The following is a 12,526-nucleotide window of genomic DNA, read 5'->3' as shown; positions in this document are numbered from 1 at the left end:
CGGTTAAGGCGACTGTCGGAAGGATAAACTCATCCCTGCCACGCGAATGCTGGAATTGACACAGCTGGCTCAGGGCTGTAAAGCGTGGACGAGCCATGCCGTGAGTGCCCGTTTGAGCGAGAACTCGCGTACGGCTAACACCACTTTAATGGTAGCCCAGACTCGTTGTAAACTGTGGGTTTACGCGCAAAACAGAACTTGTTTTTACCCTCTAGGTGTTTAACGAACAATGGGCGGTAACATATGTGTCCAAGACGTGAGGTTGTTGCTGTGCCATTTTAATTAAATGCGCTCATTCATTAACCAATTCTCATTCATTATATTCTTATTTATTCATTGTTGCACCAAATCCTGCGCCCCCCCCCACCTCCAAACCCCACCACCACCGCCACCACCTCCTCCTCTATCCCCAATTTCACTTGCAAAGAGGAGGGGACCTTTGTCATCGCCACGGTGCACAGCCCCGGAGCTCGCACCGCATACAAATCCGGCGCAGGCGCAGATGCTCGGCATTTCGCTAATTAGTGGCGCTCATTTAAATACAAAATTAGGCAATAACTGAGCCCCGCACGGGACGCACTACACGTGTTGGTTATTAGATCGACTTATTTTATTCCACTGCAGCATTGGCGTCGAGCCCGACCGCGCCGCCGCACACAACGGACGTGCGCACACGCCGCCCCCTGCACCCCCCCGCCCCCCTCCTGTCCCCCCACAATAGACCGTTGGGGGCAAGTGCTGTTAGCGAGCACCTATGAAGGTCGGCACGGCGCACGAGGGGAGTTTTGGGTGGCCAGCGCCACTGCTGATGTTGACGCACTGCGCCGGGTCGCGAGCGGCAATCGGAGTTCGGGTTTGGCGGGTTCGTGCGGCATACACACGTACACACGTACACACGTACACACGTACACACGCGTATGTGCTAATCGCACCTCCGACGAGCACGGTCGGCACACGTACGGTGCGAGAGAAAGTTCAACACACAACAACAACAACCGCCATTCGCCACTAAGTGGCGGTGACGTCACCACGGCGCTTGTGCCAGGCCATGTGCACGTTGAGGCCACGTGAAGTGTCGAACGCCCGCTTGGCAAGAGGTCACGGGGCAGACCCAAGTGCCATGGACCGACTGACTGAGATGACTTGCCGATGTGCACGAACACAACACCAACTGCCATTTGCCAATCAATGGCAGTGGCATAATCACCAGTGCATGTTGTCACGCGAGGCGGACGTTGAGGCCACGCGTATCGTCGGAGTCACAGCCGGGGCCTGCTGGAGAAACTCCACAGTTTCCCCTCGTCACGAACAATCAACGGGGTCTCCCCTTGGTCGTACGAGGGATACTAAATTTGTGTTTAACGAGGCACCGGTCTGGCTCCACGGACACATCTCTTTCTCTTTCCAGGCATTTCATTTTTGGCGCGCACGATTCACTCCCCGCGGCAGGTGCAAAAAGCGCACGCCCACATTTGCGCCCAAACCCCTTTTGTCAGCTACAGTAATAACCATATGTTTGGCCTCAAAGGCTCTAACCAACCCCAAAAGCCAAGATGTGCACTAAAAAATATATATTTCTTTCCTTTAAAACCCATAAACCACGCCCCGGCCGCTCGTCCAAAGCGCGCTTTTATTCCATGGCTCTCATTTCCATACAGCTGCTGGTTGGTAAAAAGGGGGGGGGCAGGAGATACATTCCTGCTAGGAAGTGCCCACTCTTCAGAATAAAAGTCCTGCTCTGAACATGAGAACATGCTCTTCCAATGCCCACTGGCCAGTAAAATACATATGAATGCCAGGACAAATGTCACCTCCCCCAACCCCCCTTAATTAAATCTGCCAAACAAATGAAGCTGCCGTGCCTACTACATCTGACCAAAACATATGCAAATGTGAATAAACAGCCAAATTAACGCATGCAAAAAAAAGCAAAGGTTATTGTTGTATTGTTATTCCACTTGTTTACACAGGGAAAGCCTCACCACTGATACTCAAGACTCTTTTTCCAGAGGGTCCTGCCAAGTTTTGGGCTCCACTGTGGCTAGGAGACGTTAACTCCCTCGTCAGGTATACAGGAGGCCGTGGGTTCGATCCCGACCCTGACGCCTGCTGTATATTTGGAGTTTGCGTGTCTCTCTCCCCGTGGTCGTGTGGATTTTTCACCGGATCCAACGGGTTTTCCCTCCACATTTGGAAACATGCGCTTAGAGTATTTGGCTGCTATAAATTCCCACGTGACAAGCCACTTTGTTGAGCTATCATTTTCGGCCACGTCGCTTCTGAAAAAGAGCTACAGAGCTAAGTGAGCCTAACCTGGTAAAATAAAATAAAAAGTTTAGTTTTCCGCAGTGGAAGAGGGCGATGTTGCTGCTGCTGCTGCTGTGTGATCTAATTTGGAGTAATATAATTTAGTTTGTGGTACAAAGCACAACCAAGTGAAATGTGGCCACAACCAGCCCCAAGTTTTACCATTAGCGAGGTGCTCACTTGCCCACTCACTGCCCATTGCTGTGGGGCTTACCAGTGCCACCAGAAATGGTGCAACTCACATGCAGGGCTACGCATCAACAGCATGTACGTGCGTTGCCGCGGGCGTGAGGATATGATAAGCATAATTCCATCATGCGTAACGTATTACTATTGATGCGCCATTTACTTTATATTTCTACTTATTATTATTCACAGCTAATAACGGCTATTATTGGTATTGTTAATATTATTCTATGTCAGCCTTACAAAAGATGCGCTGTGACAATGGGCTCTCACATGATTATAAAGGTCACGCATTATTATTATTAATTCATTTATTAAATCTATTTACATGACCAACCCAGTGTAAACAGCACATGTGTACACATTCCCCGCTCAGGCTGTGAAAGGCTTGTAGAGTACAGCAGAGGGACATTTTTAACCTTTGGCAAATGGCACGCAGCTTGTTTATATACGCGCTGGCACGCACGTGCAAACAAAGATCTCTTTGTTAAACCGCTCAGTCTTTTCGAGCGCACGTTGTTAGAGAGCGCCTATTAAGGTTGTTACGGTGGTGGTGGGGCCAGCATCATGCGTGGCCCGTCTGCCAGCTGGGACTGATCACGTCCCCTGCCCTGGGTTCGACCCCCGGCATCCACGCGTCCTGTACGCCAAGTCTAACAACATCTACCCGTGCTGTAGAATGGCGGTGCATTAGGCCCGACTATCGGACACGCAAGGGCAGATCCCCCCCCCACACACCATTTAACCGTAAAGATCAACGTGATAACTTTATTGGGGGTTATTGATTTATGGGATCACACACAGCAGCAATCATCGCCCCCTACTGCCAGACTAATGTCTCCGCAGGTCAGTCTGTTGAACAAAAAAAAAGACTCATCCTGGTTCTATCGAGTTCTCAGCTGGCTCAACAAAGTCAACTTGAATTGGCACTGCTCACGCGCATTTATATACGTACAGCGCAACAACACCACGTGCACGCAAATGCAGAAGACGACGACAACCAAAACCAAAAAAACTAAACTATCCCATTGAGCAGCGAGGTCTATCAGGGAACCTAAGGACGCCAGAAGTAAAAAAACAAGACGGTGGTGGGGTCAAAAACCAGGCGTCACCACCTCCCTCCGTCTCCCGAGCGCCGATGTTCACAGACTACACAATGCAGAGATATTAGGCAGAGTTGATCTGGGGTTGGCTCTGGCCAGGGATTAGAGAGTTTATGGCCGGTAATCGGACCTCGGTCGCTATGATTGTCGCTAAGTGTGCTCATAAATACGCCACCACTCCCTATATTATCACGAGCACACGCACAACGCACAAAGATCCCCCCATATAGCCACGGCATACTTTTTGCTGGAAATGCTGTTTGTAATGAAGCCAGCAAGGCACACAAAATGGGTGGGTGGCCAGCACCACGCGCGGCCTGCCTTTGTCTCCGTGTTGACACACCGCACCGGGTTCTCATTTGATGCCTAGTCCACCTAAGGGAAAACCAAGAACCGGTCAGATAATAAGTCTCTGCCGTTGGTGGCCGTGAGCGGGAATCGCGCGCACGCACACTCGGTTGGCGACGTGACGGTGCGAACACAAGTTCAACATACACACGTGCGTGACACACGTGCGTGACACACGTGCGTGACACACGTGCGTGACACACGTGCGTGACACACGTGCGTGACACACGTGCGTGACACACGTGCGTGACACACGTGCGTGACACACGTGCGTGACACACGTGCGTGACACACGTGCGTGACAAAGATGGCCTTTCACAAGCGGCGGCGGCAGCAGCAGGCGCACGAAAGCACTGCGGAGCACGTCGATTGGACAAGGCCATTCTGCGTGTTTTTTTTTACTCCCCCCCCCCCACACCTCTTCTCGTTTCCCCCGCACGCGGTTGTAAGAGAGCGAGTAATGCAGACAGCAGCACGACAGGTGTTGCCCCATCCACCACCACCACCACCACCCCCCCAGCCCACCAAAACAACAACAATAAAAAAAGAGAGGAATGTGAAAACCACACAAGCCGCGCGAGCCCCTAGGGCTCCCTGTCTCCGGCACGAGCCTCTGAATATTGAAAACAGGATGGGGGTAGAGGGGTGAACTGTTCTCTCGTGTTGTTCGGCAAAAACAATCCCCGTAGCCTGTTATTCTTATTATTACGAGAATGCGTTACGTTTTATTTTAAAAAATGTAAACTACTTTTGGCCCCTGTCATCAGATTAACCCCCCCTCCCCCGCGCAGGTAGTATAACTGCGTTATTTTAAATGTTAGGCACGCAGGCAGAGGTACCGCGGTGATTTTCTTTTTCCATTGCACTGCTCGTCAAACACGCGCGCACACACACAACCGCTGAAGCCCATGCCAGGGTGGAAAGCCGACTGCAGTGGCAAGCACCGTAATTCATTTTGCAGAAAAGTTAATCTACCAATAAACTAAAAATAAACTCGACATTGTGAAACGCACAGTGGCAACAACCTTCGAAGCTGATTAAGCCCCTTGCATTTCCACGCGAACATTTTCCTACCAATTTCACTGTCCCGTAACGCTGTGGCATTCAACCTACTTTGACAAACCGAATTTCGCGGAGACTTGCGCAACCCGCTGTTTGTTGAATTTAATATTCCTACAGACACAAGCAGAATTTGGCCTTCGCACCCGATTGGCACACGAATGACGACACCACATTTATCCCTAATGACGACACCACATTTATCCCTTAACGAAACGGGAGGAGGATTTCTCCACAACTCTGGCTGTCGCCTGACGATGCTGGTTGTAACCGCCAGCGAAACGTCGGACTCGAATTGTAAATGTTGCGAGTTTACTCTCCAACACAGCGGCGTGCTGCGCGACTCACGACCTCCTCTTGATACCAAGATCCAGGATGGTCATCATGTCTATGCGCCGCTTCTCGGTGGCCGCCCCAACAGTCTGGAACGCTGTCCCTCTACACATTCGCAGCATCACCTCAATCGCCTCCTTCAAGAGACACTTAAAAACTCACCTCTCTAACCACGCTTTCGAGTGACTCTGAGCTTGGCTCCGCGCCTCTGAGTTGCGGCCGTTACGTCCGCAAATTTGCGCGTATTATAAATTGCATTATTATTTGTAACGAATTGCCATGTTTTGTTTACGTGACAAACCTTACTAATTGGCTGTGTCGGGTGGTGGCGGGTTTAACGACACATTTATATTTACGCCATCTCACCCAAAAACTTCCATTATGGACAAGCAGAATTGTGTCACCAATTACTTGGGTCCAGCACTGCAAATGACAACTGCCCAATGGTCGTGTCAACCGTGAGTGAGAGAGAGATGATGGGAAGTCACTGACCACCATTTACACTCCAAAGCTTGCTGACCGTCACACCACATGGTAAGAGATGCCCATTCTGGACACGGCCTCCGACCAACAGCCGAGTGTCAAGCACAATCCACGACGACGACGATGACGACGGCACAAAAAAGCTTCCTGCCGTTTCCCCAATACAGCTCTCTTATGTGTGCCGTTACGCGGGCCGCTATGCACACGCTGCTCTCAAGAGAGTGTTCGTCAGGGAACCGACGCACACATTATTGAAACCCTCAAGAGTTGAGCTCGGATAATCTACAAGGACAAACAACAACGATGTTAACATAACGATAGTGTTTCCTGCATTCGTCGCCGCTAAACTGGGCTGAGGACCGTGAGCTCCGCTCCGCTCGAGAAGAGCAAGTTTTGTTTCTGGACAAGTGCCCAGGATTCAAACCCAGGCTCAGAGCCGTGCGTGCTGCCCAGGATTTCCAACCGCGGGGGCAAGGGGGCGGGCGGGTCATCATCAATTGCATAAAAACTATAATGAGGGCAGTAGGGGGCAGTACAGGAACTTGCAATGATCTGCTCCACGTCTCATCATCATCACAGGCTATCCCTCACAATCGAGGATGACGATTGTCTTTCATGGAAAAGTTGGATTATCTGTGCACCCGAAGGTGGCTGAAGAGACCGCATCTGGGATTGACGAGGTTCTGCCGCAGCTCGAGCCCACGCGTGTCCAGAAAGAGTGGGGTGGGTGGGACTGGATGAGTTAGTCGGGCCTGCAGCGTCGTGCTGTTTCCGCCGTTCCCGCTTTTCCTCTTACCGTTTTCACCTCCTCGCCTATGCTTCCTGCGTTCGCCAACCCGATTGGCAGGGTTGGCTACGTACGGTGCGAAAGAAGTTCACACATATGAATAATAAAATCCACAATAATGAACGGCATGGTGAAATACGGTCAAATAACTCCCCTCAAAATTGAAGCCGTAATTAGAGAGGAGGCCCAAGCCAAGTCCTGCTACCAATTGGCAAGCCCTAAAGTCGTTCGGCTCGTAGGAGCGACGTGGCGTCTTGATAGGGTATGTGTGTATGTTGAACTTCTTTCGTACTGTACGTAGCCAACCGTGCTAATCGGAAGTGCGGGGGAAGGGACAACAAGCTAGACACAAAATGCAGTTCTAAAGAATTGAGTTTTAAATTTAGAGGATTTTAAAGTGCATAGGGCCAGCGGCTTCCTAATATCAGACGGAAGAGCGTTCCAGACGGCCGCAGAAGCGCATCTGAAAGCGCAGAGCGATGCAGTGACCGTCTTTGTTCGATGGCCAGCGGTGCCACCACTCCCCAACTCTCCATGTGGCCGAGCGAACGCACGCGGGCAAAGACCGCGAGAGAGAGAGAGAGAACGCGAATGCAGCAGCAGCGGCGGCGGCCGCACTCACCATCGAGTGCCGACTGCCCGCAGGGCCGAGACCGCTCGTGGGCCCGTAGCCCCCCGCGGCCAGCCCCTCCATGAGGCCGTTGAGGATGCCGCTGTGGGTCGCGGGCAGCCCCGGCGCCCCCACTGCGTGGCGGTGGAGCACGTGGATGGCGTCGTCCAATCGGTCCAGCCGCTCCTCCATCCTGCTCTGCTATTGGTCGGTACGGTCACGGGTGTGGGCGGGGGAAAGGTGGCGAGAGGAAGGAGAAGAATCGTTGAGGACAGGGCGCGGGGGGCAACCGCGAGCGTGCGCGTTGGCCTCTGCCGGACAAACCGCGTGTCAAAAAGTTAGCCGACTTTAAATTACTACGCCGTGGTGCCGTGCATTGTCCCAGTCATCGTGCACCTTTATATGTTCAGTAGAACGAACGAAGTTACTGCATTTTTGTTAATGTATTTTACCAGGTAAGGCCCCACTTGAGCTGTAGAGCTCTTTTTTCAGAAGTGACCTGCGCCACAAATGATAACTCAACCAAGTGGCTTATCGCGTGGAATTTAGAAGCAGCCAAATACTCAAATAAATACTATAAATGCATTTCTATTGAGTTTAGAGGAATCTCTGGCCACACTTTGATATACCCAATGACCTGTCCAAATCCTTGCACTCAACTTTATAGGCAAATATTTTTTACAAAGTGGAACATAGACAACCAATGTTGGATGAATGGATGAACTTATCAAGCAAAACGGTAACAGGATACTTGTAATGGGATTTAAAATGAATTAACACTCAACGGAAGGTGGAGTGAGGAACAGTGAAATGTAAAACCAACATTCCAACGTAGGTCTCCGACAGGTTTCGTCAAAAAATATCAACGTTACCGACTGACACCATTGGCCATCGGGGTTAAGGGAGGTAATCCGATGGTCAAACCCCGAGGAAATTGGCTCTAGAGAAAGCACGGCAACCACAGGGTAATTCAACCGCCCAGGTTTATGTTCTGTAAAAGTTCACTCGATGTGCAGCCGGCGATGGCTTGTGCTGCCAAGGGTCAAACTCTCCGCACGACTGTAACGTTTGTCTTTTAAAGCAACGATTTGCAGCTAAGTGATGTTTACATCATTGGGGGGAAGAGTCAGGATGTCCGTCTCCACCGATGAGAGCTCCTTCTACGGCCAAGGTAGTTAACGGACGAGGTAATTCATATCTCGGTGGTAAGATGTTAACTACCTCGCCTGGTATGCACGAGGTCGTGGGTTAAATCCCGACACTGATGCCTGTATAGTTGGAGTTTGGCGTGTTCTCTCTCCCCACGGTCGCATTCATTTTCTCCGGGTCCTCCGGTGTTTCCCTCCACATTTAAAAATAAACGTTAAGATTATTTGACTGCTATAAATTTCCACGTGATGAACCACTTCGTTTGTCACCAAGCCCCTTCTGTAAAAGAGCTACATAGTTCAGTGGGCCTTACGTGGTAACATCTGAAATAGTTTAGTTTTAGTTTATACGCAAGACGAAAGGGACAGCTGACAACATTAGAAACATCCACGGAATCCGAGAATAGATGAGTTTGTCTAGATGAGTTTGAATAGATGAGTTTGTCTACAGAACAGACGGTATGTGTGCCAAGCTCCCTGCCCATGGTAGACACTGCCCATTGGTGGTCACTGCTCATAGTGAACACTGTCCATTGGGAACATAATCCATGGTAAACACTGCCCATGGTGAACACTGCCCATGGGGGATACTTTCTTTGTGGAGCTGCCCACTCGCGACATTGTCCGCAGTCGGCACTGCCCACGAGCGACACTGGTAGCATTTGCCAACCCAGGGGGTACCAGCCGACCCCCTTGGCTAACGGGCTCCTGCCGTTGCGTGACGGCCGTGGGCGTACGCGTGCCACGGCGTTTGTACCGGTCGCAGGCTGCCGCCGTGTTTCAGCAACGACGAAGCCCATGCATTTCGTCTTTCGGGACTCGTTCAACTTTCCATCCGCCGTCCACGCAGCGGTAGAATAGCGGGCCTCGCGACTTGCCGTTTTTGTCAACCCGCTCGGTGAGGCTCCTTTGGCCACGTGGTGGGCCCCAGTGAGCGGCTTTTAAAACTCGTCGGCCGTTGAGTAGAACGCAGACCCGAGAGAAAGTCACGGCGCGTAACCGGGCCCCCGGCCTTCTTCTGCTACTGCTTCGACAGCTCCGGATTAATCTGCCGCAGCTCTGCGCTACAGCCGCAAGTCCTCTCTCGCCTCGAACACAGACGGCGTGTGTCCGAGCGTTCCCGGCGACAACAAAACATCGGAGATGTATATATACGTAAGCCGCAGCCGTGTAATTTTTTTTCTCCCAACGTTTTTTTTAAACAATCTAATAAGCACAGCGTCTCTTTTAAAGGCTTACACAGTGGACCCGGTGATTTATTTATTTTCGCTCTGAAAAGGCTGATTGTGTGGACGCGTGCTGTTTGAAAAGCTAATTCATGGCTCGGCTTTGTTCGCAGCATGCAAATGAGTTTCGGGCAGAGTTGTGCCGGGAAGGCAGCGGTGCCGGGGTGGGGCGCAGGGGGGGGCGGGAGGGGGCGGGAGGGATCAGTTTTTCTTGCTTTTAATCCAATGTCTGCGACAAATTAAAATGAGAGAATTTTAAAGAACGGTTGTGTCTGGGCCCCTCCGTGTTTAAACAAAGTCTAGAAGCCACGAGCTAAGTCCGATCTTCTACATAGAGGCCGAGTGAGCAGCTTGACGTCGATTTTAATGATGCTCAAACCGAGGGTGACCACGCCGAAACCTGACTATTGCCAAAGTTTATCCTCATAACTCGGAAGCCCACAGACAACGACGTCGTCGAATGTTTCCCCACCAAAAAATACGGCGCAGGATTGACTGGGTTTCATGGGGGAGGGGCAGGGGGAAGCTCAGCCTAACGTTCTGCAGAGGTCTCGTGCTGAACGCCTACAACTGTCCAGAATCTACACGGCCGCCACCACCATCAGCCAATCGGGCCATTCACCTCCCTGTGCAGTGTGATGCGAAGGCTGATGGAGAGCGGGCACAGCCCTGCGCGTACTTTAAACACAGACACTTGCGTGTTTATACACAAACAAGGCAGGTATCAATTGTGTTGATGCTATTGGTGGTATTGGCGGCGGTGGTGGTACTGGCGGTGTTGGTGTTGGCAGCGGTGGTGTTGGCAGTGGTGGTGTTGGATGGAAGTGGTATTGGAAGTGGTGGGGTTGGTGGTGCTGGTTTTGGCGGTGGCGGTATTGGTGGCGGTGGCGGTATTGGTGGCAGTGGTGGTATTGGTGGTGTTGACAATGGTGGTGCAGGTGGTGATGTTGGATGATGGGAGTGGTATTGTCGGTGGTGGCAGTATTGGCAGAGGGGGTGGTAGTCGCTATTGGCGGTGGTGGTATTGGCAGTGGTGGTGGTAGTGGTATTGGTGGTGGTATTGGTAGTGGTGGTATTGGCGGTGGTAGTGGTATTGGTGGTAGTATTGGTAGTGGTGGTATTGGCAGTGGTGGTGGTAGTGGTATTGGTAGTGGTGGTATTGGTAGTGGTGGTATTGGCAGTGGTGGTGGTAGTGGTATTGGTAGTGGTGGTATTGGTAGTGGTGGTATTGGCGGTGGTACTGCTGGCGGTGGTATTGGGTGGCAGTGGTAGTGGCGGTATTGGCAGTGGTGATAGTATTGGTGGTGGTGTTGAGTGGTGATGGTATTGGTGGTGGTGTTGAGTGGTGATGGTATTGGCGGTGGTGTTGAGTGGTGATGGTATTGGCGGTGGTGTTGAGTGGTGATGGTATTGGCGGTGGTGTTGAGTGGTGATGGTATTGGCGGTGGTGTTGAGTGGTGATGGTATTGGTGGTGGTGTTGAGTGGTGATGGTATTGGTGGTGGTGTTGAGTGGTGATGGTATTGGTGGTGGTGTTGAGTGGTGATGGTATTGGTGGTGGTGTTGAGTGGTGATGGTATTGGTGGTGGTGTTGAGTGGTGATGGTATTGGTGGTGGTGTTGAGTGGTGATGGTATTGGTGGTGGTGTTGAGTGGTGATGGTATTGGTGGTGGTGTTGAGTGGTGATGGTATTGGTGGTGGTGTTGAGTGGTGATGGTATTGGCGGTGGTGTTGAGTGGTGATGGTATTGGTGGTGGTGTTGAGTGGTGATGGTATTGGTGGTGGTGTTGAGTAGTGATGGTATTGGTGGTGGTATTGGTGGTGGTGTTGAGTGGTGATGGTATTGGTGGTGGTGTTGAGTGGTGATGGTATTGGCAGCGGCGGTCGCAAACACAGGATGGAAGACAGCCGCACACCCCTGGATTTGTTGATTATTATTCATATATACGTATATTATCATAACCCTTTATTTTAATTAATGTCATATTTAATTAGTTTTAGGGCACATTTAAATTCGTGATCCCTTTTCCAAGGGTGACCCTGGGCAGTCCTTAATTAATCAGCACCCCCCCCCTTTAATTAAAGCAGGTGGGACCCCCGAAAGGAAAACGAAACACACGAGAGAATGTTTTGAGGGAGGAGACGCAAGCGGGGAGCGAGTGAGTTGCGTTGTCCGCTGAAACAATTCGCCGAGACATCCCCCCGTTCGGATGTGGGATGCAGCTGTGACAATGACACACACAGAACCGTTGTTGTTGTTGCAAACAATGCCGTCGATTTTCCTTAGCATCGGACTTTTAAGAGAAACAAAAAAATAACATCTTCTACGCGTACATGCCTGACGCATGTGTGTGAATAAAGGTATAAATGACCAGTATATCAGAATCAGAAACGGTTTTAATCGCCATGTAAGTTTGCACAAACAAGGAATTCACTATGGCGGGACGGTGCATTCTCTCGTGTGTTTCGTATATATACCGTATAAAGACAAAGATCCCCGCCTATCGCCTTAACAGACTGTTGGGGCAAGCGCGGTTAGCGAGTAGCAGCACCTACGAAGGCCGGGAGGGCACACGAGGGGGGTGGGTGGCCCAGCACCAAAGTTGAGCGATGTCCCCAAGCCTCTCGCGAGCAAGATGACGCACGGTGCCCCGCGTGTGTGTGATACTGCTCTGCCAAAGGTCTCCCTTGCGAAGAGAGCCGTTTCCCCTGTTAATAAACTCTCACCTGATTTAAAAAGTAAAGGTTAAATTCAAACTAGATTGTTCTCTCTCTGTCTGCCTGAAAAAAGATGGAAAGCTGAACATGTGTACACTGCGCAGTAAAATCGATGACTTTGACCTGTCATCAATGTGATGTGCAATGATGTTAATCAACAGAAGTCGAACTTGATCCCAAATGTAGCCACTGCTCAGCACTTAATGTTGGCGTCTGAAA

General features: G+C 51.0%; 1 protein-coding gene across 6 annotated transcripts in view; it reads right to left on the bottom strand.

Moving 5' to 3' along the window:
* LOC144949278 (transcription factor 12-like) overlaps nucleotides 1–12,526 on the bottom strand; it is a 245,543-nt gene that overhangs the window by 10,021 nt on the left and 222,996 nt on the right. For 5 of the 6 annotated variants that reach the window (XM_078879208.1, XM_078879213.1, XM_078879209.1 and 2 more), the window contains exon 15: nucleotides 7,229–7,417. In XM_078879208.1, coding sequence (XP_078735334.1) covers nucleotides 7,229–7,417 — 189 coding nt within the window. The remainder of the gene's footprint in view (nucleotides 1–7,228; nucleotides 7,418–12,526) is intronic. The other variant, XM_078879212.1, reaches the window with a different exon arrangement.

The sequence above is a fragment of the Lampetra fluviatilis genome, chromosome 53 (genome assembly GCF_964198595.1).
Source record: "Lampetra fluviatilis chromosome 53, kcLamFluv1.1, whole genome shotgun sequence".
NCBI classification, from domain to species: domain Eukaryota; kingdom Metazoa; phylum Chordata; class Hyperoartia; order Petromyzontiformes; family Petromyzontidae; genus Lampetra; species Lampetra fluviatilis.
The sequence above is the reverse complement of the archived record's forward strand: the minus strand, read 5'-3'. Positions and strand labels throughout refer to the sequence as shown.